The 22,586-nt window shown below is 46.2% G+C and overlaps 1 protein-coding gene across 4 annotated transcripts in view; it reads left to right on the top strand.

Annotated features, from left to right (window-relative positions):
- RAI2 (retinoic acid induced 2) overlaps positions 1-19,103 on the top strand; it is a 73,823-nt gene extending 54,720 nt beyond the window's left edge. For 2 of the 4 annotated variants that reach the window (XM_070291394.1, XM_070291393.1), the window contains exons 2-3: positions 17,129-17,287; positions 17,438-19,103. In XM_070291394.1, the coding sequence (XP_070147495.1) occupies positions 17,153-17,287; positions 17,438-18,733 (1,431 nt within the window). In that variant the 5' untranslated portion in view covers positions 17,129-17,152 and the 3' untranslated portion in view covers positions 18,734-19,103. Of the gene's footprint in view, positions 1-17,128 lie in introns of all 4 variants that reach the window. The other 2 variants (XM_070291392.1, XM_070291391.1) reach the window with 1 other exon arrangement.
- The last annotated feature ends 3,483 nt before the right edge of the window (positions 19,104-22,586 follow it).

Here is a 22,586-nt window from a genome sequence, read left to right as displayed (position 1 = left end):
TAATTATGTGATCAACACCATAAAGTATACTTAATAATAATCATTTAAATCCATAGATAACTATTCTTTAAATAATTTAAAACTTTATTATTTTTACCAATACTCAGCTTCTACCTAAGACAAAGTATGATAACTTTACATGGTTAGTATTTGTAATATGTTTTATCCTTGGCTATTATTGCCTTCTTAATCTCATTAAAAAATGATCCATATATGTGAATTTTTCTTTTTTTAATATAAATTTATTTATTTTAATTAGAGGTCAATTACTTTACAATATTGTATTGGTTTTGCCATACATCAATATGTATCTGCCACAGGTATACACGTGTTCCCCATCCTGAACCCCCCTCCCTCCTCCCTCCCTGTACCATCCCTCTGGGTCGTCTCAGTGCACCAGCCCCAAGCATCCAGTATCATGCATCAAACCTGGACTAGCAATTCGTTTCATATATGATATTATATATGTTTCAATGCCATTCTCCCAAATCATCCCACCCTCTCCCTCTCCCACAGAGTCCAAAAGACTGTTCTATGCATCTGTGTCTCTTTTGCTGTCTCGCATACAGGGTTATCATTACCATCTTTCTAAATTCCATATATATGTGTTAGTATACTGTATTGGTGTTTTTCTTTCTGGCTTTCTTCATTCTGTATAATAGGTTCCAGTTTCATCCACCTCATTAGAACTGATTCAAATGTATTCTTTTCAACGGCCGAGTAATACTCCATTGTGTATACGTACCACAGCTTTCTTATCCATTTGTCTGCTGATGGGCATCTAGGTTGTTTCCATGTCCTGGCTATTATAAACAGTGCTGCGATGAACATTGGGGTACATGTGTCTCTTTCACTTCTGGTTTCCTCGGTGTGTATGCCCAGCAGTGGGATTGCTGGGTCATGAGACAGTTCTATTTCCAGTTTTTTAAGGAATCTCCACACTGTTCTCCATAGTGGCTGTACTAGTTTGCATTCCCTCCAACAGTGTAAGAGGGTTCCCTTTTCTCCACACCCTCTCCAGCATTTATTGCTTGCAGACTTTTGGATCACAGCCATTTGGACTGGTGTGAAATGGTACCTCATTGTGGTTTTGATTTGCATTTCTCTGATAATGAGTGATGTTGAGCATCTTTTCATGTGTTTGTTAGCCATCTGTATGTCTTCTTTGGAGAAATGTCTATTTAGTTCTTTGGCCCATTTTTTGATTGGGTTGTTTATTTTTCTGGAATTGAGCTGCAGGAGTTGCTTGTATATTTTTGAGGTTAGTTGTTTGTCAGTTGCTTCATTTGCTATTATTTTCTCCCATTCAGAAGGCTGTCTTTTCACCTTGCTTATATTTTCCTTTGTTGTGCAGAAGCTTTTAAGTTTAATTAGGTCCCATTTGTTTATTTTTGCTTTTATTTCCAATATTCTGGGAGGTGGGTCATAGAGGATCCTGCTGTGATGTATGTCGGAGAGTGTTTTGCCTATGTTCTCTTCTAGGAGTTTTACAGTTTCTGGTCTTATATTTAGATCTTTAATCCATTTTGAGTTTATTTTTGTGTATGGTGTTAGAAAGTGTTCTAGTTTCATTCTTTTACCAGTGGTTGACCAATTTTCCCAGCACCACTTGTTAAAGAGATTGTCTTTAATCCATTGTATATTCTTGCCTCCTTTGTCAAAGATAAGGTGTCCATAAGTGTGTGGATTTATCTCTGGGCTTTCTATTTTGTTCCATTGATCTATATTTCTGTCTTTGTGCCAGTACCATACTGTCTTGATGACTGTGGCTTTGTAGTATAGCCTGAAGTCAGGCAGGTTGATTCCTCCAGTTCCATTCTTCTTTCTCAAGATTGCTTTGGCTATTCGAGGTTTTATGTATTTCCATACAAATTGTGAAATTATTTGTTCTAGCTCTGTGAAAAATACCATTCGTAGCTTGATAGGAATTGCATTGAAGCTATAAATTGCTTTGGGTAGTATACTCATTTTCACTATATTGATTCTTCCCATCCATGAACATGGTATATTTCTCCATCTATTAGTGTCCTCTTTGATTTCTTTCACCAGTGTTTTATAGTTTTCTATATATAGGTCTTTAGTTTCTTTAGGTAGATATATTCCTAAGTATTTTATTCTTTTCTTTGCAATGGTGAATGGAATTGTTTTCTTAATTTCTCTATTTTCTCATTATTAGTGTATAGGAATGCAAGGGATTTCTATGTGTTGATTTTATATCCTGCAACTTTACTATATTCATTGATTAGCTCTAGTAATTTTCTGGTGGAGTCTTTAGGGTTTTCTATGTAGAGGATCATGTCATCTGCAAACAGTGAGAGTCTTACTTCTTTTTTTTCCAATCTGGATTCCTTTTATTTCTTTTTCTGCTCTGATTGCTGTGGCCAAAACTTCCAAAACTATGTTGAATAGTAATGGTGAAAGTGGGCACCCTTGTCTTGTTCCTGACTTTAGGGGAAATGCTTTCAATTTTTTCACCATTGAGGATAATGTTTGCTGTGGGTTTGTCATATATAGCTTTTATTATGTTGAGGTATGTTCCTTCTATTCCTGCTTTCTGGAGAGTTTTTATCATAAATGGATGCTGAATTTTGTCAAAGGCTTTCTCTGCATCTATTGAGATAATCATATGGCTTTTATTTTTCAATTTGTTAATGTGGTGAATTACATTGATTGATTTGTGGATATTGAAGAATCCTTGCATCCCTGGGATAAAGCCCACTTGGTCATGGTGTATGATCTTTTTAATGTGTTGTTGGATTCTGATTGCTAGAATTTTGTAAAGGATTTTTGCATCTATGTTCATCAGTGATATTGGCCTGTAGTTTTCTTTTGTGTGTGTGTGTGGCATCTTTGTCAGGTTTTGGTATTAGGGTGATGGTGGCCTCATAGAATGAGTTTGAAAGTTTACCTTCCTCGGCAATTTTCTGGAAGAGTTTGAGTAGGATAGGTGTTAGCTCTTCTCGAAATTTTTGGTAGAATTCAGCTGTGAAGCCGTCTGGACCTGGGCTTTTGTTTGCTGGAAGATTTCTGATTACAGTTTCAATTTCTGTGCTTGTGATGGGTCTGTTAAGATTTTCTATTTCTTCCTGGTTCAGTTTTGGAAAGTTGTACTTTTCTAAGAATTTGTCCATTTCTTCCACGTTGTCCATTTTATTGGCATATAATTGCTGATAGTAGTCTCTTATGATCCTTTGTATTTCTGTGTTGTCTGCTGTGGTCTCTCCATTTTCATTTCTAATTTTATTGATTTGATTTTTCTCTCTTTGCTTCTTGATGAGTCTGGCTAATGGTTTGTCAATTTTATTTATCCTTTCAAAGAACCAGCTTTTGGCTTTGTTGGTTTTTGCTATGGTCTCTTTTGTTTCTTTTGCATTTATTTCTGCCCTAATTTTTAAGATTTCTTTCCTTCTACTAACCCTGGGGTTCTTCATTTCTTCCTTTTCTAGTTGCTTTAGGTGTCGAGTTAGGTTATTTATTTGACTTTTTTCTTGTTTCTTGAGGTATGCCTGTATTGCTATGAACTTTCCCCTTAGCATTGCTTTTACAGTGTCCCACAGGTTTTGGGTTGTTGTGTTTTCATTTTCATTAGTTTCTATGCATATTTTGATTTCTTTTTTGACTTCTTCTGTGATTTGTTGGTTATTCAGCAGCGTGTTGTTCAGCCTCCATATGTTGGAATTTTTAATAGTTTTTCTCCTGTAATTGAGATCTAATCTTACTGCATTGTGGTCAGAAAAGATGCTTGAAATGATTTCAATTTTTTTTTTTAATTTACCAAGGCTAGATTTATGGCCCAGGATGTGATCTATTCTGGAGAAGGTTCCGTGTGCACTTGAGAAAAAGGTGAAATTCATTGTTTTGGGGTGAAATGTCCTATAGGTATCAATTAGGTCTAACTGCTCTATTGTATCATTTAAAGTTTGCGTTTCCTTGATAATTTTCTGTTTAGTTGATCTGTCCATAGGTGTGAGTGGGGTGTTAAAGTCTCCCACTATTATTGTGTTATTGTTAATTTCCCCTTTCATACTTGTTAGCCTTTGTCTTACATATTGCGGTGCTCCTATGTTGGGTGCATATATATTTATAATTGTTATATCTTCTTCTTGGATTGATTCTTTGATCATTATGTAGTGTCCTTCTTTGTCTCTTTTCACAGCGTTTGTTTTAAAGTCTATTTTATTGGATATGAGTATTGCTACTCCTGCTTTCTTTTGGTCTCTATTTGCATGGAATATCTTTTTCCAGCCCTTCACTTTCAGTCTGTATGTGTCCCCTGTTTTGAGGTGGGTCTCTTGTAGACAGCATATATAGGGGTCTTGTTTTTGTATCCATTCGGCCAGTCATTGTCTTTTGGTTGGGGCATTCAACCCATTTACGTTTAAGGTAATTATTGATAAGTATGATCCAGTTGCCATTTACTTTATTGTTTTGGGTTCAAGTTTATACACCCTTTTTGTGTTTCCTGTCTAGAAAAGATCCTTTAACATTTCTTGGAGAGCTGGTTTGGTGGTGCTGAATTCTCTCAGCTTTTGCTTGTCTGTAAAGCTTTTGATTTCTCCTTCATATTTGAATGAGATCCTTGCTTGGTACAATAATCTGGGCTGTAGGTTATTTTCTTTCATCACTTTAAGTATGTCTTGCCATTCCCTCCTGGCTTGAAGAGTTTCTATTGAAAGATCAGCTGTTATCCTTATGGGAATCCCCTTGTGTGTTATTTGTTGTTTTCCCCTTGCTGCTTTTAATATTTGTTCTTTGTGTTTGATCTTTGTTAATTTGATTAATATGTGTCTTGGGGTGTTTCGCTTTGGGTTTATCCAGTTTGGGACTCTCTGGGTTTCTTGGACTTGGGTGATTATTTCCTTCCCCATTTTAGGGAAGTTTTCAACTATTATCTCCTCAAGTATTTTCTTATGGTCTTTCTTTTTGTCTTCTTCTTCTGGGATTCCTATGATTCAAATGTTGGGGCGTTTAACACTGTCCTGGAGGTCTCTGAGATTGTCCTCATTTCTTTTAATTCGTTTTTCTTTTTTCCTCTCTGCTTCACTTATTTCTACCATTCTATCTTATAATTCACTAATCCTATCTTCTGCCTCTGTTATTCTACTATTTGTTGCCTCCAGAGTGTTTTTGATCTCATTTATTGCATTATTCATTATATAATGACTCTTTTTTATTTCTTTTAGGTCCTTGTTTAACCTTTCTTGCATCTTCTCAATCCTTGTCTCCAGGCTATTTATCTGTGATTCCATTTTTATTTTAAGACTTTGGATCATTTTCACTATCATTATTTGGAATTCTTTATCAGGTAGATTCCTTATCTCTTCCTCTTTTTTTGGTTTGGTGGGCATTTATCCTGTTCCTTTACCTGCTGGGTATTCTTCTATCTCTTCATCTTGTTTATATTGCTGCATTTGGGGTGGCCTTTCTGTATTCTGGCAGTTTGTGGAGTTTTCTTTATTGTGGAGTTTCCTTGCTGTGGGTGGGGTTGTACAGGTGGCTTGTCAAGGTTTCTTGGTTAGGTGTTTCTTGTCAGTGTTCTGGTGGGTGGAGCTGGATTTCTTCTCTCTGGAGTACAATGAAGTGTCCAATAATGAGTTATGAGATGTCTATGGTTTTGGAGTAACTTTGGGCGGCCTGTATATTGGAGCTCAGGGCAGTGTTCCTGTGTTGCTGGAGAATTTGCATGGTATGTCTTGTTCTGGAACTTGTTGGCCCTTGGGTGGTGCTTGGTTTCAGTGTAGGTACAGAGGCATTTGATGAGCTCCTATAAATTAATGTTTCCTGGAGTCAGGAGCTGTCTGGTGTTCTCAGGGTTTGAACTTAAGCCTCCTGCTTCTGGTTTTCAGTCTTATTTTTACGGTAGTCTCAAGACTTCTCCTTCTATACAGCACCGTTGATAAAACATCTCCTTTCGAAGACAATGGGCTGCTTTTCTGGGCGCCTGATGTCCTCTGCCGGCATTCAGAAGTTGTTTTGTGGAATTTACTCAGCGTTTAAATGTTCTTTTGATGAATTTGTGGGGGAGAAAGTGGTTTCCCCATCCTATTCCTCCGCCATCTTAGGACCACCCCTCCAGAGCTGAAATTTGAACTAAGGTCTGTCTGAGTTCAAAGTTTGTACTTCTGACCTATCTGGTGGCGGGGGTGCGGGGAGTGAGGTGCAGTGCCCGGGGTGAGCCTGGCAGTGTTCATGCGGAAGTTGGTGGGGATAAAGGGAAAATCTGAAGTCCAGGCCTTTGCACTTCGCAAATGTGCACCCCTTCCTTCCAGTGACCCCTCAGAGGGTCTATTTCTGGCACACTAGTCTCTGGAAAATGTCCTGCTAATGACACGGGATTATAAACAGTCCTTTTCCCAGAACAAAAATTTAACCTTTGTATCTCAACCTAATTAGAAGTATTTTCTCTTCCACAGGCCACAGGCAGGTTTCCACATGCCCCCCATCTATGTTCCTTACTTAAGAGGTTTCCTTATGGCCAGGAAAAATCTCCAAAAACCATAGCTTTGGGGGATGATAGACTCTGGCCTGAGATCTTGAACATGACCTGGGCTCCTGCACGAGACGGCGCTCCGACACCAGCACCTGAGGTTTTCGAGTGGTGTGTGTCCCGCTGATGGCTACGGGGCCTTGGCCACGTGCAGGGATAGACGCTCACCGGCTCTCACAGCCCATGTGCCCTGAGCATCCCCTGCCACCACCAACAGTTCTTCATGATTTTCTCCAGTGATTCTGAGGCATGCCTCTTCCCTTCCACTGTGGTCACCAACACTTGAGGATGGCACTTCTTTCCTCTTAGTTTCATGGGCAGCCCTCTCTGGACAATAAGTAATTTCCTCTGGTCCTTGCACTGACAACTCTTCCCACTACTGGCTAGGGCCTGGTATCCTTTTAGCAACTTACTCCTTTACCTCTGCCAGAACGGTGGGCCTTGAGGGAGTGCCGTTAGAAGCAGATTGCCCTGGGAGAGTAGCAAGTGGTTAATCCTTGGGGAATTGAGCCAAGAGAAAAGGCAATGAGCCTGTGGAGAGAGCAGCATCAGGGTAGATGACTAGGAGATGCGTGCCTGGCATGCAGTAAAGGTGCTTGGTTTCTGAACGAATAAATAAGTGAATGGACAGAAACCTAGTTCCCTGTTCCAACCCTGCTCCCAGACCTGCAGCCCAAGGACTGCTATAGGTCCTTTGTGGGCAGGCTGGAGGTAGTTGGGGGTCTAAAATGAGATCAGAAATGCCAAGACACCTGACATTCTCCTGGAGCAGAAAGGAGCCAGGGCAACCCTATGGCACCCTCCACAGCCAGACCCCCAGATCCCACCTGTGCTCTTGCAGAACCCTCCCAGGCTCACCAATAGAAGACCAGGCCCAGCAGCTGCTGGCTTTGGTCGTGAAGCTGCCGGCTCTGCACTCTTCGGATTTGTCCTGCTTTAGTATTTCAACCATAGTTTACTTGGTGATGCCCAGCCTTAAGCTGAGACCCTACACAGACCTCATCATAGGTCTGTTTGGCACATCATGGGTTCCCTGCCAGTGCTGTGATATCTTCACCCACAGACACTGTCCTGCTCTGGGAAGCTAAGGGCCAAGAGACACAAACCATGCTCTGACTGATGCTGAAGAAGTCTTCTTACCCTCTCCCCTCCTTTTGGCCTTCACTTTCAGCCTTCTGTTCTCCCCTGGCCAGCAAAGCTTGCCTCCTTTTTCTAACCATTCCTGGTCCTGGGGGCTTTGGAGTTGGGAGGATAGGGGATGGAGTCTTCTCAGTGGTCATGGGGGTGGCCCCAAGAGACCCCTCCATTCAACCCTTCCCTCACCCCTTGTGCACTTTCCTTCCTGGGTCCAATTTTCTTGAGTGCCCACACCTCCCCATCTTTCAGGACCCACTGCAATTCCTTCCCAGCAGGCAGCAGTCACTCGTGGGAGGCCTGAGTTAACATTCCACTCCCCCATGAGAATGGGCAGTACCCTATGTTACAGAGGAGGAAACTGAGTCCCAGGGACTTAAAAAGGCTTTACCACAGTCACAAAGAGCTTGTATGTGTGTGTGTGTGTGTATGTCCTGAATCTCATTTTCTATTTCAATTACTTGTCTATTAGGTGTTACGGACTCAAGGATGTATTTCATCTTTTCTCTTTTTTTAGTCAAGTTCCTCACCATCAAATTATTTGACATTTGGTGATTTCAGTTCAGTTCAGTTCGGTCGCTCAGTCGTGTCCAACTCTTTGCGACCCCATGATCCGCAGGATGCCAGGCCTCCCTGTCCATCACCAACTCCCAGAGTCCACCCAAACCCATGCCCATTGAGTCGGTGATGCCATCCAACCATCTCATCTTCTGTCATCCCCTTCTCCTCCTGCCCTCAATCTTTCTCAGCATCAGGGTCTTTTCCAATGAGTCAGCTCTTTGCATCAGGTGGCCAAAGTATTGGAGTTTCAGCTTCAACATCAGTCCTTCCAATAAACACTCAGGACTGATCCCCTTTAGGATGGACTGGTTGAATCTCCTGGCAGTCCAAGGGTCTCTCAAGAGTCTTCTCCAACACCACAGTTCAAAAGCATCAGTTCTTCGGTGCTCAGCTTTCTTTAGAGTCCAACTCTCACATCCATACATGACCACTGGAAAAACCATAGGCTTGACCAGACCAACCTTTGTTGACAAAGTGATGTCTCTGTTTTTTAATATGCTGTCTAGGTTGGTCATATGGAGAAGGCAATGGCAACCCACTCCAGTACTCTTGCCTGGAAAATCCCATGGACAGAGGAGCCTGGTAGGCTGCAGTCCATGGGGTCGCTAAGAGTCGGATACAACTGAGCATCTTCACTTTCACTTTTCACTTTCATGCACTGGAGAAGACAATGGCAACCCACTCCAGTGTTCTTGCCTGGAGAATCCCAGGGATGGGTGAGCCTGGTGGGCTGCTGTCTATGGGGTTGCACAGAGTCGAACACAACTGAAGCGACTTAGCAGCAGGTTGATCATAACTTTCCTTCCAAGGAGTAAGCGTCTTTTAATTTCATGTCTGCAGTCACCATCTGCAGTGATTTTGGAACCCCCCAAAATAAAGTCAGCCACTGTTTCCACTGTTTCTCCATCTATTTGCGATGAAGTGATGGGACCGGATGCCATGATATTAGTTTTCTGAATATTGAGCTTTAAGACAACTTTTCACTCTCCTCTTTCACTTTTGTCAAGAGGCCCTTTAGTTCTTCTTCACTTTCTGCCATAAGGGTGGTGTCATCTGCATATCTGAGGTTATTGATATTTCTCCCAGCAATCTTGATTCCAGCTTGTGCTTCCTCCAGCCCAGCATTTCTCTGCATAGAAGTTAAATCTCCCATACTTTAGTGTTTGATGCTGGGTCAGGGACACAGACATAGCAAGGGATCCCTTTGACTCACATCAAACGTGAACCCAAAACAGTGGCTGAGGGACTGTACTTCTGAAGGAGCAGGGGTCTGGGAGTCTTGAGAACCGAAGCCTTTAAGCCACACTGAACCTCTGAACCTCAGCTTCCTGCTCTACGAAATGGGAGGTATGGCCTGGGCCAGTAACCCTAAGACATCTTCAAGCAGGAGGGACCCTTGGAAGTCTCACTAAGCCTTGGAAGTCTCACTAAGCCTTGGAAGCTCTGTCTCTCCTGCTGAGTTGCAACTTCATGCTTGCACTCCTGTCAGAAAAAAGAAAAAAGTTTGGACACCCCCTCAATACATAATGCATTGTTAAATTATATATGTCTCCCTGTATTTATTTATTATATATGCCAAAAAATAGAAAAATGGGAATAAAAAGGATGAGATGGCAAAACGAACATAAATAAGTTTTATGACGACTGCACCCTGCTCCCTGGGAAGACCTGGGAGCTCCCTGGTGTCAGTGGCCAGTTTGTGATGCTCAGACTCACTGCTTCCTCTGCCTGACTGGCCATCATCTCCCATTTTTTTTTTTTTATATCAGTATCACATCAGAGCTAAGATTTGCACTCTGTCCTCTCTGGCAGAACTCCCCACAACCACTACCCACCTTCATGAAGGTGAGACTCTGTCATGAACTGCCTGGCCAACACTGTTTTCATAAATTAAGTAACACAATGGGGAACGTGTTCCCAAAGGTAACTTAGGTGCTCATAGTCCTTTCAGAGGGCTGTGTAGATATCTGCATGTAAAAGGCAATCAGCTGTAAGCCAGGGTAACTATTTTGCATTTTCTCCTTATTTTAGCCAATTTGAGAATACATTCATGTGGTAATTATGTTCACAGCTTCAGTAGAAAGGCCCTGTGCTGATGTTTAAAGCTCAGAAAATTTAATCACCGGGGCAAGTAACTGACAATTATTACACCCTGTGGGGAGAGCAAAACCATTTTTTAACCAATTGGAATTACTTCTTAGATATTTAGTGCATATCAGGTCCTAAATGGTGAAACCATATCCATGTTGTAATAAAGAATGAAAATTAGGCTTTGCTCATTTCACTCATAGTAAGTGGCTGGTGGTTTTTACACAGAATTAAGTCGATCACTGACAGTGTAGTTTAAATGCTGGATTGAAAGCAGGAAATAGACTCAGAATACAGGGTGCAGTTGGGAGGAGTGGGCTATTTACACAGGTCTCTGGGAAGTCAGTCTCGCAAGAGGGAGTGACGCCCCAGTGTTTTCTGGTGGGCAGGGGAACACAGAAAGACACATTGAGAGCCAGGGTGGAAGTTGAGGGAATTTGAGGATAGATGGCTTTAGGCTTCTCTGTGAAGTAAGAACCAAGTGAAAAGTGAAAGCGTTAGTCACTCAGTCGTGTCCAACTCTTTGCGACCCCAGGGACTGTAACCCGCCAGGCTCCTCTGTCCATGGAGTTCTCCGGGCAAGCATACTGGAGTGTGTTGCCATTCCCTTCTCCAGAGGATCTTCCTGACCCAGGGATCAAACCCAAGTCTCCTGCATTGCAGGCAGATTGTTTACCGTCTGAGCTGCCAGGGAAGCCCAAAGCAGCCACTGAGAAGCAAGAGCACTCACTAAGAATACGTTTGGCTGACCAGGTGCCTTGTTCTCTGGCCTTTGCATTAAGGCCTTCATGCACAGTGGAGTCACCTAGGGAATTTCTTTTTTAAATCCTGATGCCCCGGCTGTACCCGAGACCAGTTAAGTCAGAGTCTTGGTGGTGGGACCCAGGCATTGGTTTTTTTTTAAAGCTCCCAAGTGACTCTAATGTGTAGCCAACTCTGAGAAGAGGGCTGAGGCAGCACTTGTCAGATGGGAATGTGCGCATGGGTCATCCCGGGAGCTTGTGGAAACGCCACTCCCAGGACTCATGAGCAACAAGGACAAGAACAATCCCATTCTGACCTGAAAAAGGGACGGCTGCCTACAGTCATCATAAAAACCAAAGCTGTCGATATTTTACAGCTGGAAAATGTATCAGGATGTATTTTTAGAAAATGAATGTCTTAGAGGAAGAAATTTATCCTGATAAAAAAAATTCTAGGTGAGGCTGATTTCAGCCGCAGAGGAGGGCAGGTCACCTCTTCAGAGTGGAGACCAGGGGACTCTGGAAACACCGCCCCCGAGCATCCGGCTCATTGACACTGCCTCCCCTGAGGCTGAGCTCGCCTTCCTGTGACCTCACTCCAGTGGCTCCAGGATCCTCACAGGGTTCTGAAGCAGGCAGTGGTCCCCAGCTTGATTCTCTGCTAGGTAACCCTGCCCACCAGACCCAGAAACCTAGGCCTCAAACCTCTCCTCAGGGGTGCTTAGCTTTGTGGTTGGTTCAGTAGTCACTTCTGTGGTGAAAATGCTCTCAGTTCTCAACATGAAATCAAGATGCTCTCCAGAAGGTGATACAGGGCTCCCTGGCATGCTCCTAGGGGATCATTTAGGATGTAGCTGTGGGTATTAGGTTATTTGAGTGTGTGTGTGTGTGTGTGTGTGTGTGTGTGTAGAGAGAGAGATTAGGTGTTAAATGCCCACAACATGGAAATAGATGCACTCTACAACCTAGAGAATAGTCAGAGTGGTCAAGTGTTTTCACCTTCGAAATTAACCCATAGTTGAATCCTCATCATAAAAATGTCAGTCTGTACAGAAGCCCGTAAGGTAAGTTGAGTCCTCTGCAATGCTCTGGAAGCAGAAGCCTGAGAGGCAGGCCTGGCTTGCAGGGCACCCAGTGGGGTGCAGATGCAGGGCGGGTCACTTACTGACTGCTGGGAGCTGGGCCCCAGGTAAGCCTCTTCCCAAATGTAACTGCTTATGAGAGAAACGGCACATGTGCCCCTTTGCCTTGGTTGTCTTTTTCTGTGTGCATCAGAGAAACACAGGACCCCAGGACGAACCCATTCACTGGTCACCCCAGCGGACTCTTCACTGTCCACAAAAGTGCTTTTGCATCGCCTGCCTCATCATTTGGGTCTCCCCCTGGCCAGCGAGGGGGTTGGCTGCCACATTCCCCTCCTTGGGGCTTATGGGCCCAACCCTCTGTTCTTAGGACAATGCGAGCGTGTGACCTCTGTGATAACTGGCCTCTGATGAGTGGTAATCAAAATTTCTGGGTCACGGTCTCCTCATTGATAAGAAGGGTTGAGGAGAGGATAGAGGTGTGAGGTTTCATGCCCTGCCAGCCTTGCCCTGCCCTGATTCTATAAATGTGACAAGAGGCTGGTTACAAGAACACGAGGCTGTGAAAGGCCTGTGTGTGGCAGTATGAGAGCAGGTTGGAAAAGAATTTCCAGACCTGAGGGAAAAAAATGAAAGGAGAATAGATTTTATTAGAGGGGGAGACACTGTTAGAATAGTGGGCCAACTCAAGGGAAAGCTGCCACTTTCATGGGCTTGTGGCCAATTTTATAGCCTTAGGACAAAGAAAATCCCTATAGAAAGAGGTGGCAATAGGTCATTGGTTGGGGGTCCTTCGGTGCCCACTTTGACTAACATGGAGAATGGAGACAGGAGCCGGCCAGTTAGGAAAGGATGGCTCGTGAGAGGCAAGATGGCTTCTGACAGTGGTTGCCATGGAGCTTGGCTGATTCTGGATTTGTTGCTCTATGACCTCAGTATAGGGCTCCACAGCCTATACACTCATTGACACTCTCCCTCATTCTGAAAGGATTCACGGAACACCTGCTGTTCATCAGTTATGGGTATAAAGATGGGCGAACGAGAAACTTTGTTTCTCTTGCTGGCCGTGATGGGGAGGGGCAGGACTAGATAAGGCAAGGCAGGGTCCTGTGGGAACTCAATGGGGTTGGGGGAGGTAGAGACTTCAGAGTGTGACAGGTGAGCAGGAGTTGGCTGGGTGAAGGTCAAGGCCCAAGGGGGCACCAAGCTGAGGGGCAGAGCCCAGGGACAACGCCCCTGTGGTGTGTACTTAGATCTTCATGATAGTTAGGGGGTTCAGGTGGCGATTCTGTGATCCCACAGGTCTCTGAGCCCAACTACCGCCCCACTTCCCTAGCTGCCCTGTGTCCTGAGGCTTCTCCCCAGAGTCTCCGTCTGCGGGGCACACAGGCTGGGCCCCAGCCCCCTGCCTTCCGGCCCCAGCAACTGGCCATGGGCCAAGAAAGCAAGGGTCTCCAGCAACCACAGATCCACAGGGCCCAGTTTCCCTCCCTTTACACCCCATCCCATGCCCCCAGGGTAATAGTGCAGGCTGGATGGCTGACCTCACTTACATTCATTTGCAAAGAATACCTGAAAATACGCAAAGGGTACCCTGCCTCCTCAGCTGGAGCACACTTGGGCAGCCCATCTGGCTTCCTGGCTTGTTTTCAGGGACAGAGACTTGCCCTCTGAACCCTCATCTCTTGAGCTGGTTGTTATCCTCAGGGCATCACTGAGGCTTCCAGCAGTGGCTCCTGCAACAGGGTCACCCACTGAGGCCCCCCAGAGTTGGGGCTCCTGCTGGCAGGGTAAACAAGGGAAGGGAGAGCAGAAAATAGCCCAGGGCTACCCTGCTTTTATCACTCACACCTCCCTGGGCCCTGCATGGTACTGGAGGGGAGCCTCTGCCCAGCCCATAGTGGGGAAGCAGAGTATTGGCTCAGTGGACCAGTGGCAATCTCGGGAAGGGACTGGGGCTGTTCACCGGCCTATTCCCGCTGAGCCACCAGGCAGCTCCAAAACTGTGGAGCAGGGAGGAGGCAGGAGTGAGATCTGGGCCCTTGGCCCCTGAGATGCCCCACGCTGCTCACCTCCACCTGTGCCCCAGCCTCTCCTACATCCATCTGTCCCCAGTCCTGTTCCCAGAGGCTCGTGGCCCCCGCAGGACTGGTGCCAAGAGCTGAAACTCACTGGGTGCTGTAGGGTAAGGGAGTTAGAGAAGGCAAGGTTCGGAAAAAGAACGAAACCGCACTTTACAGGAACAGATCACCTTTAATGAGGCGAGAAGGGGCAGCAGTCAGATTAGTGACCTGCTGCACTTATCCAAGAAAAGAGTAAGTATATATAGGCATGTATGTGGAAAGCTACTGTCTTAAGGGGGCTTGACTTCTCCAAGGTTGTTCGGAGTAGTTATCTCTTAAACAGCTGGGGCTAGGAATTTTGGAGATTGGCCAGAGGCTGGACCAGCTAGGAGCTGGGCATAATCAACCTTAATGTCCATTTTTCCTTCGGGAGAGAGAGTTCTTTGTTTTGCATAGAATGGTGGGGAGGACCTGGAGGGGAATTTTAACTCCAGGCTATTTTGAGCCGTGTAACTTTCCTTCAGGTGCCACCTGTGGGAGAAGCAGAGGCCCATGGGTGACACCCTGACCTGGCAAGGTGGCTTCCTCACACTCTGAGCGGGAAGGTGCTGGAGGATTAGCTGTCATAGAACCAGGGCCAGGCAGGGAGAGGAGTGGGATTGCAGGAAGACATGAGAGCCACTGCCTGGGCTGAAGGTGTGTGCCCGGAGCAGGTGGAGATGATGCCCCAAAGTTTGCCTTCTTGCTCTTGGCGGGTGGGGGAATGGGACTGAGGGAGGCAGAGAGAGAGGGAGGCCCACATCTGGAAGGACAGACGGTATAGCCCAGGAAGCAGTCTCTCAGCGGGGTAACCCCAGACCCACGGGAAGCAGGGAGCAGGATTTCTTCTGGTGGTTTGCCTCGCAGATCCTCAGAAGCCACCTCAGATGGACAGTCGCGGGTGCCTTCTCTGCTGCTGTCCGTGTCCTCTCCAGCCCCACCTCAGCTTCCCTTCAGGATCCTGTCACCCCTCCCAGAGTTCTGGCCACTGTGACAGACAGGGCGGCCCTTCTGGAGGAGGCCTGGGATGCTCAGGGCCTTCCAAGGGCTGCATGTGAATGGCCGACAGAGCTCTGAGCTGCCGAGCCTGCTACCTCTCCTGGCTTCACTCTGAGGCCTTCTCATGCTAGCCAGTCTCTATCTGATCAAAGACATGCCCCTCCACTAGACTATAGTCTCCATGAAAGCATGAGCATCTCCAGAATCACAACAGCATCTCCAACCCCCAGCAAAGCTCTGGCATGCAGTAGGCTTCAGCAAATTGATTGGATGAATGATGAATGAATGCATGGAAGAATGAATGAACGGTGTATTGGAGGCATGTCACTTTCTGGAGAGAATAAGAGAGCACTCCTCTCAGGAAAAGCAGACCTTTCACCTGGGGCAAGCCCCCTTGCTACTCTGCCCCCAGGGGCATCACTGGCCAGCACACTGGGCCAGCTCATGGTCATCTCCGGAGCACACCTGGACCCTAGGGAGCTGGGCTCTGGCACCCTTCCTCAGAGGCTCTGCAGTGTGCCCAGCCCAGGGTATCACTCACCCGTCCTTCTGCAGAAAGTCATCTGCACAGCATCCTTTGTCTTGCCCTCCCCTCCTCATACTTAGAGAAATTCCTTGTTCTGTGCATTCAACATGTTGTGATTGTCTGGAAATATCACAGGGTTGTTCATTTGTTAAAGCCGCCTTCCTGTAGGGAAGGCTCATTGGTTGACTTCTAATCCCATGGTGTTCTGGGCCGCCTCTCTTGTTTTGGAGATTGTGTTGGTCATTTAGGGGTGAGGAGAGAAGGATGAGTTGACCACAGGACAAAAGTCTAGACAACTCAGACAGGTGAGGTCAAGAATTAGAGTGGCCCAAGGCCTGCCCAGCAAGACTGAGGATTATTGAATTATTATTGAGCCCCACCAGACTCCAGGGCTGCACAGATCCCTAAGTTAGACATGGTGCCTGCCTTCTCCATGGTAACAAGGCTAAATATGGACGTGTTTCCATGGAGAACCGTATCGCAGCTGCAGCCCTGCTTCCTCCAGGAAGCACCGGCGCTGGCTCCTTTGGCATCTTAGGAGGTGGCCAGAGGTGCCAAGGACATCAAGAAAGTATATCTCACCTCTGAGGATGTTTGTTTCCAACAAGTGTTCCATTTCCTCAGCCCTAGACTCGTCAACACCCTGTCCTCTTGACAGCTAGAAGTTAGGGGAGGCCAAGGGTCAAAAAGACTGATTGGGAAAGACACTGGACCCCGATGAGTGTTTGCACAAGTTACCCGATCTCCCCCTTGCTCCTTGGAGTGGCTTTTCCTCTGACTGGAGGAAAGAGGGTGCCATTGGTCAGAGAGGGAGACAACGGTAATGACCCTTGTATAAATACACTGGTGTTCCTCTCATCAAGGCTCTTTTGGAAGAATTATTGCTGCTAGAAAGAGTTTTTTTTTTTTTAATGATTTCCATAACTGGGATGGCCCCTGTCCAATTTTATAGAATATTCTAATGTGGCAGGGCTCTGTTTTCTCCTCAAAGGAAAGTAAGTCTTAGCTCCTTATTTGAATTTGGACAAGTCCAATCTCCACATATCTTAACTGTCCAATAGAGCGATGTGGAATGAAACTTTGTGTTTGTTGAAGGCTAAACATAAGCTGAGTGTGTATTTGGCTTCACAATACTCTGTTCAACCTCACTCGGTTATTTAGTCATGACATCATCTGTGTTTATAGTTTAATCGTCTGTTAAATTGGGGCTGTCCACGCACAGCTGATCGTATGGGTGTGTTCGTATATATTAGGAAATAGCTGTCACATGTATGTGTACACTGAGAAATGGGTGTGCTCCCCGGGTAACTGAGACATGGAAACTTTTAAGAGATGTGGGGAGAGCTCTGGAGGCAGCTATAAATGGTCTCAGAAGGAAGCTTCACACGGTGTATTCTGTGTTGCAGGCCAAGTGGCATCCGAGCTGAGTGATGGACGATCTACAGTCCCAGAACCTCGCCATGGACATGAGCGACTCCTCCCCCGCCTTGACCAATAACAGACTGGAGAATGGCATGGCCCAGCTGATCACCACCGAGGCCTGGAACATCAACTCCACCGACCTGGTAAAGAAGGCGCTGGTGACCGTGCCAGCCCCATCCATCCTGAACCCCCCGGCTGAGTCCCAGAGCGGCGTGGCTCTCAAGGTGGCGGCCACCGTGCTGCAGCCCCTGTGCCTGGGGGAGAGCCCCGTGGTGATGCCCATTCACATGCAGGTGGAGGGCAGCTCGGCGCCTGAGCTCAACCAGAGCGGCAACGCCACGTACGTGATGACAGCGCAAGGGCCCGTGCAGCTCCCAGTGGTGCTGGAGCAGCACGTGTTCCAGCACCTCAACTCCCCGCTGGTCCTGCCGCCGGAAGCCCCGGGCTCCTCTGGCGCCATCCACAACAACCTCTTCCAGGGGGCCCGGGACCCCGAGGCGCAACCCCAGCTCCTGGATCTGCGGATCCCCAGCCAGCCGCAGGAGCCCCCACTGCCCTTCGAAGCCGTGCTCCACAATCTGTTTCCTGCCCAGGGTGCGCTCGGCCCCCCGCCCTGCCAGCCTCCCCCAGGCTATGCCCCAGTGCCCCCCCAGCCATTCAACTCCCCCTTGTCACCCCTGGTCCCGCCGGCCACGCTCCTGGTGCCCTACCCGGTGATCGTGCCCCTGCCCGTGCCACTCCCCATCCCCATCCCCATCCCTGTGCCTCAGAGCTCCGAAGCCAAGTTCAGCCCGACTTGCCCCAAGCCGCCATCTGCCTTTGGCCTCCACCCCTTTAAAGGCCCCCAGAGCCCTCTCCAGAAGGAGGAAGTAAAGCCCTTCGACCTGTTCCAGCCCCGGGAGTACTTCCAGCTCGGCCGCCACACTGTCATCAAGATGGGGAGTGAGAATGAGGCCCTGGATCTCTCCATGAAGTCAGTGCCCTGGCTCAAGGCTGGCGAAGTCAGCCCCCCAATGAGCCAGGAAGACACAGCCCTAGACCTGTCACTGGCCGCCCACCGGAAACCTGAACCTCCCCCCGAGACACTGTATGACAGCAGCGGGTCCGTGGACAGCCCAGGTCACCCGGTGCTGGAGAAACTGCCCAGTGGCATGGAAGTGCCCTTTGTCCCCGCCACGACACAGGAGGCTGCATCTGTCATGGAGAGTCACGGGGGCAGCAGCGACGCCACCGAGCTACCCAGCCAGCCTAGTGGCGAGGTCAAGGCTGGAAATCACATGGAGATGGTGAGCGAGTCCCAGGCGGCCAAGGTGATCGTCTCCGTCGAAGACACTGTGCCTACCATCTTCTGTGGCAAGATCAAAGGCCTCTCGGGGGTGTCCACCAAGAACTTCTCCTTCAGACGAGAAGACTCCATGTTTCAGGGCTCCGACACCAACAGCCCAGGAGAAGAGGCCCTGGGAAACATGGAGGCCCTCAGGAAACCCACCAAAAACCGGAGCATAAAGTTAAAGAAAGTGAACTCCCAGGAAATACACATGCTCCCAATCAAAAAACAACGGCTGGCCACCTTTTTTCCAAGAAAGTAAATAATGGCTTTTTAAAATTTTTATGATTATAATATGGGGAAAGGTGCATTGGTTTTATAAAAAGGCATTTAAAACAAATTATCTTTGTTAATTATTTTGGGGAGTAGCTGGGAACCAGGAAAGCAAATTGGCTCTAGAGGCCCTGTAAGCTAGGATCATTTTCTTTTTTAATTTTTGACTTTTCACAAATGAGTAAATAAGAGCAACCTATTTTTCAAGCAGATTGCACATTTTTTGCAGCTTTAATGGAATATTGGGTGAATCAGAGGGGGTTAAAAAAGCTATTTTCATTGCCACAAAGTGCTTTGATGATGTAATACCTAATAAAGGGTAGGATGAATATTTCACAATAAATGTTCATTTGCACTAATTGGTTGCAGTATTCTATCATTTATAAAATTTGCATGCCTGAACTGGCATGGTTTTGCCAAAACTGTCACTTGTAAAGCACTGAAAGTTATCCATGTTTAGAGACCAAAAAGTTCTTCAGACATGCTGGACAGAGAAGAATCATACTGGCCTCTGCCCTCAGAAAAGGAGGATTAGGAGTATGTATGACTTTGAGCAATTTATTTCCCCTTCTGGCCCCTTTCTTCATTTGTAAAAATGTGGCAGAGGGAGGTGAGTTCCAAGTACCCATGGCCCCCTCTAGTTCACAGAGACCCTGGATGTGCAGAATTCGGTCTGAAACCCTCCATAGACTAAGACAGACAAGATGTCTCTAAAGGCATATTTACCTGCCTCCTCTCCTCCCTCTCCCAAAATTTAGCTGAAAGCACTTTCTTTTCAAGGGCAGCAGGAGCATTGTTCTGAATGAGTAATAATCCAGGAAGTAAAAAATATTACCGAAGGCAACTCAGAACAAGAGGAAAATCCAGTGGATTAGGAGGTGTCTCATAAAAGTTCCCAGCCCTGGGTAGAGATGTTTGGGAGTGGGCTTGGGGAGGGAAGAGAAAGCCATTCCAGCGACTGGGGGTGATCATGCCCTCCAGGGAACATCTGGCAGTGCCTGGACACACTTTGGGTTGCCACGGCTGAGGGAGGGGTGCCCCTGGCATCGGGTGGGCAGAGAGTGATCCAACCCCATGTCCACAGCGCCGAAGCCGAGAACCCACGCTTAAAGCATTTCTCAATGGACAGAAGTGACGCACCTGGAAGAAGAGACCAGCGCGAAGTCATCCACACCAACAAGGAACTGTGAGTGTACATTTACAATAGACCTGCTAGGCGGCACAGCACACTTGGGTCTGAAGCTGTGCTGGTGAGGGATGATTCCAGCATGCCTGCTTTTAAACTTACAGCACTTTCTTTCACTTCTTGCAATTAGTATGTATCCAGCTGTTACTGCGAACATGGACAGGAGGGGAAGCAGTTGTGAGACTGTTATTTATTACCAGACCCTCCGTGTCTAGGGTTACAGTTTTAGCTGGTCCTGTACCATACCCCTATAGTGGGTTTTCTTTTTCCTGTTTTCGCCTGTGCTGTTAAAATGTCTCTTTCAAAGTGTGACACAATGGGAAGTAACCAAGTGGTTGTTTCTCCTGAAGCTAACTAGTCCCATTCTCTTACACCAGCCAGACTCCATCCTTTCCGCTTCAACATGGGGCGATCTTTTTCCATTCTTACTCCCATTGTGGGTTTCTAGCCATGTTTCCCGAGCATGGCGTGTGTAGTTCAGTTTCAAATACCACCAACACAAATGTGCCTAGGGACTAGCAGTTCCCATTCACCTGCTGTCTTCTCACCACGTTTGTGGTTCTTTCTGCTGCCCCCGCAGTGCTAGGCAGCCTTTGCACCAGCCAGCAAGGGTCCCTGTTTTCACAGTGTACTGGGGAAAGCTGCTGCTTATCTGGCTTTGAGGGAACAGAATTCTCACTCTGCACTTTAGAAGCAAGTGCTTAAACCTGAAGGATAGCTAGGTGGAAAGGAAGGCATTTGTAACCTGCGATCACATTATAAACATCAGTCTACAAATTTCCCTTTGCGATATCTGGAGATGCCCTTTTCTCTTCCAATGTCAGCTCTGATTGGGTGAGAAAGGCTGACTCCACTGCCATCTGTGGGTGTTGACCCAGCATGAGGCCATCCCCCAGCCCTGGAACCGGCCTCTGCTCCTCACCCCAGCCGTGCCTATCCATTGGCCTTGCCAGTCATCACTGGGTCTTGGTAGAGAGGCCTGTGTGGTGGAGACTGGCTGTCGGGTTGGGAGACTTGCTCACTGAGATCTGTGAAGGTTGAACACAGAGCTGTTGTGTTGGGACCAGGGCTGCACTGCAGGGGCAGTGACACCCTCTACCTGCCCCTCTTCCCAGCCTTTGGTGGAAACCAAAATCTACTTTGCTCTGGAATTAGGAGAAGGGAAAAGGGCCTGCTGCTGTGGCCAGAATGAGCCTAAGGTTCCCTGGAGGGACAACTGTCTCCAGCTACCCTTCTTCCAGATTTCAGTCCTGCAGGATTTCCATCAGGTTTTTTCTCATGACTTAACTTCCCATCTCTTCTCAAAAAAAAAAAAAATGTTTTAGCCAACTAGCCTAAAGAACAGCTTTTCAGAGTCTTTTAGGAAATATGATTAGTCCCCAGGAATGTTGATATTTGCTCAGACTTGTCAATATGGCGTCAGTTGGCTTCAGTTCAGAAATGATAAAAAATTGGAACACGTTACTAAGATTCATATTTGAGGGTAGTGATCCTCCTGGTAAAGTAAAAACTAGATGATCTAGAAGAAAGGAAGAAAGAGTTAAAGATGATACAGTTACTATCCTAACCAGGGAAGTCCTTGACAGTGAATAGGAAACACTAAAGTGGGGTCAAACATTTGTTTCAATTCAAAGGCAAAACTTACACACTTTAAGCATGGAAAACAAACAAAAAAAAAACATGTCTGCAATGGTTAAAAACTCCAAGAAGAAGGAAGAGAGGAAGGGAGGAAGGAGGAAGGGATGGGAGGAAGGAGGAAAGATGAAGGTGGCCGATTACTGAGAGAGCATGTCAGTATAGTCATTATCTTTATAAATAGCCTAATTAATAAAGTGGGAAAGGATTTAGATTTCATTTTACAAGTGAGAAAATCGAGACTCCGAAGAGTTTTCTGCTTCCAGTTTTTAAGCATCAACAACTCAAAAATATGTACTTTGCAATGATTCTTAAATATTGAGTTTGAAGCCTGATGAACCCACAGGAATTTGGATCCTTTGGGGGCAAAAACCAGTATGAATTAGTGAAGAGTCTGAATTACAGCTTTTTTTTTTCAATTATTTTCAAGACCATTCCAGTTAACTGGAACGCCCAGAGCACTTGGCACAACGGTAAAGGGGAGATTTCAAGCTGAAGTATATGGATGCCAAGCCTCTAACAGTCACACTCAAAAGCTGCTAAGCTGAAAACTTTAACAGCAGGGGAAAAAAGCGTTAGAGGTCATTCTGGCCGACTTTACTCCTCATTAAATAAAAAAGGCAATTTTCCAGAACAGCTCACTACCACCAGGTCAAATAACTGACCTCCCACATCAGTGAAACAAAATAGGGTATATTTGAAGCCTTTAGGGTGCCATTTTAATAAATTGAGATTCTATTTTAATTAACATATTGGTTATTTTATAGTAAGTAGTATATGTGAGTGCTTGAAAGAACTAGTTCCAAAATATTGTAAATAATCCATCTGCAACTGTTATTAAGCCAGGGGATTTTTAAGCAAAGTGAGATTTTAGCTATTCTCTGCCAAAATTATGAATAAATTCAAGTTAAAGGAGATGAACTGTTGAGGTTTACTATATTAACCCAACTCATAGGTTATTTTCCATCCAACTCTATAGAGGCTCAAATGAAAGTGTAGCCTTGTGCTGCTGATAACGATG

This window comes from Ovis canadensis, chromosome X (genome assembly GCF_042477335.2).
Source record: "Ovis canadensis isolate MfBH-ARS-UI-01 breed Bighorn chromosome X, ARS-UI_OviCan_v2, whole genome shotgun sequence".
Taxonomy (NCBI): domain Eukaryota; kingdom Metazoa; phylum Chordata; class Mammalia; order Artiodactyla; family Bovidae; genus Ovis; species Ovis canadensis.
Note: the sequence above shows the minus strand (reverse complement) of the source record. Positions and strands in the feature narration are given on the sequence as shown.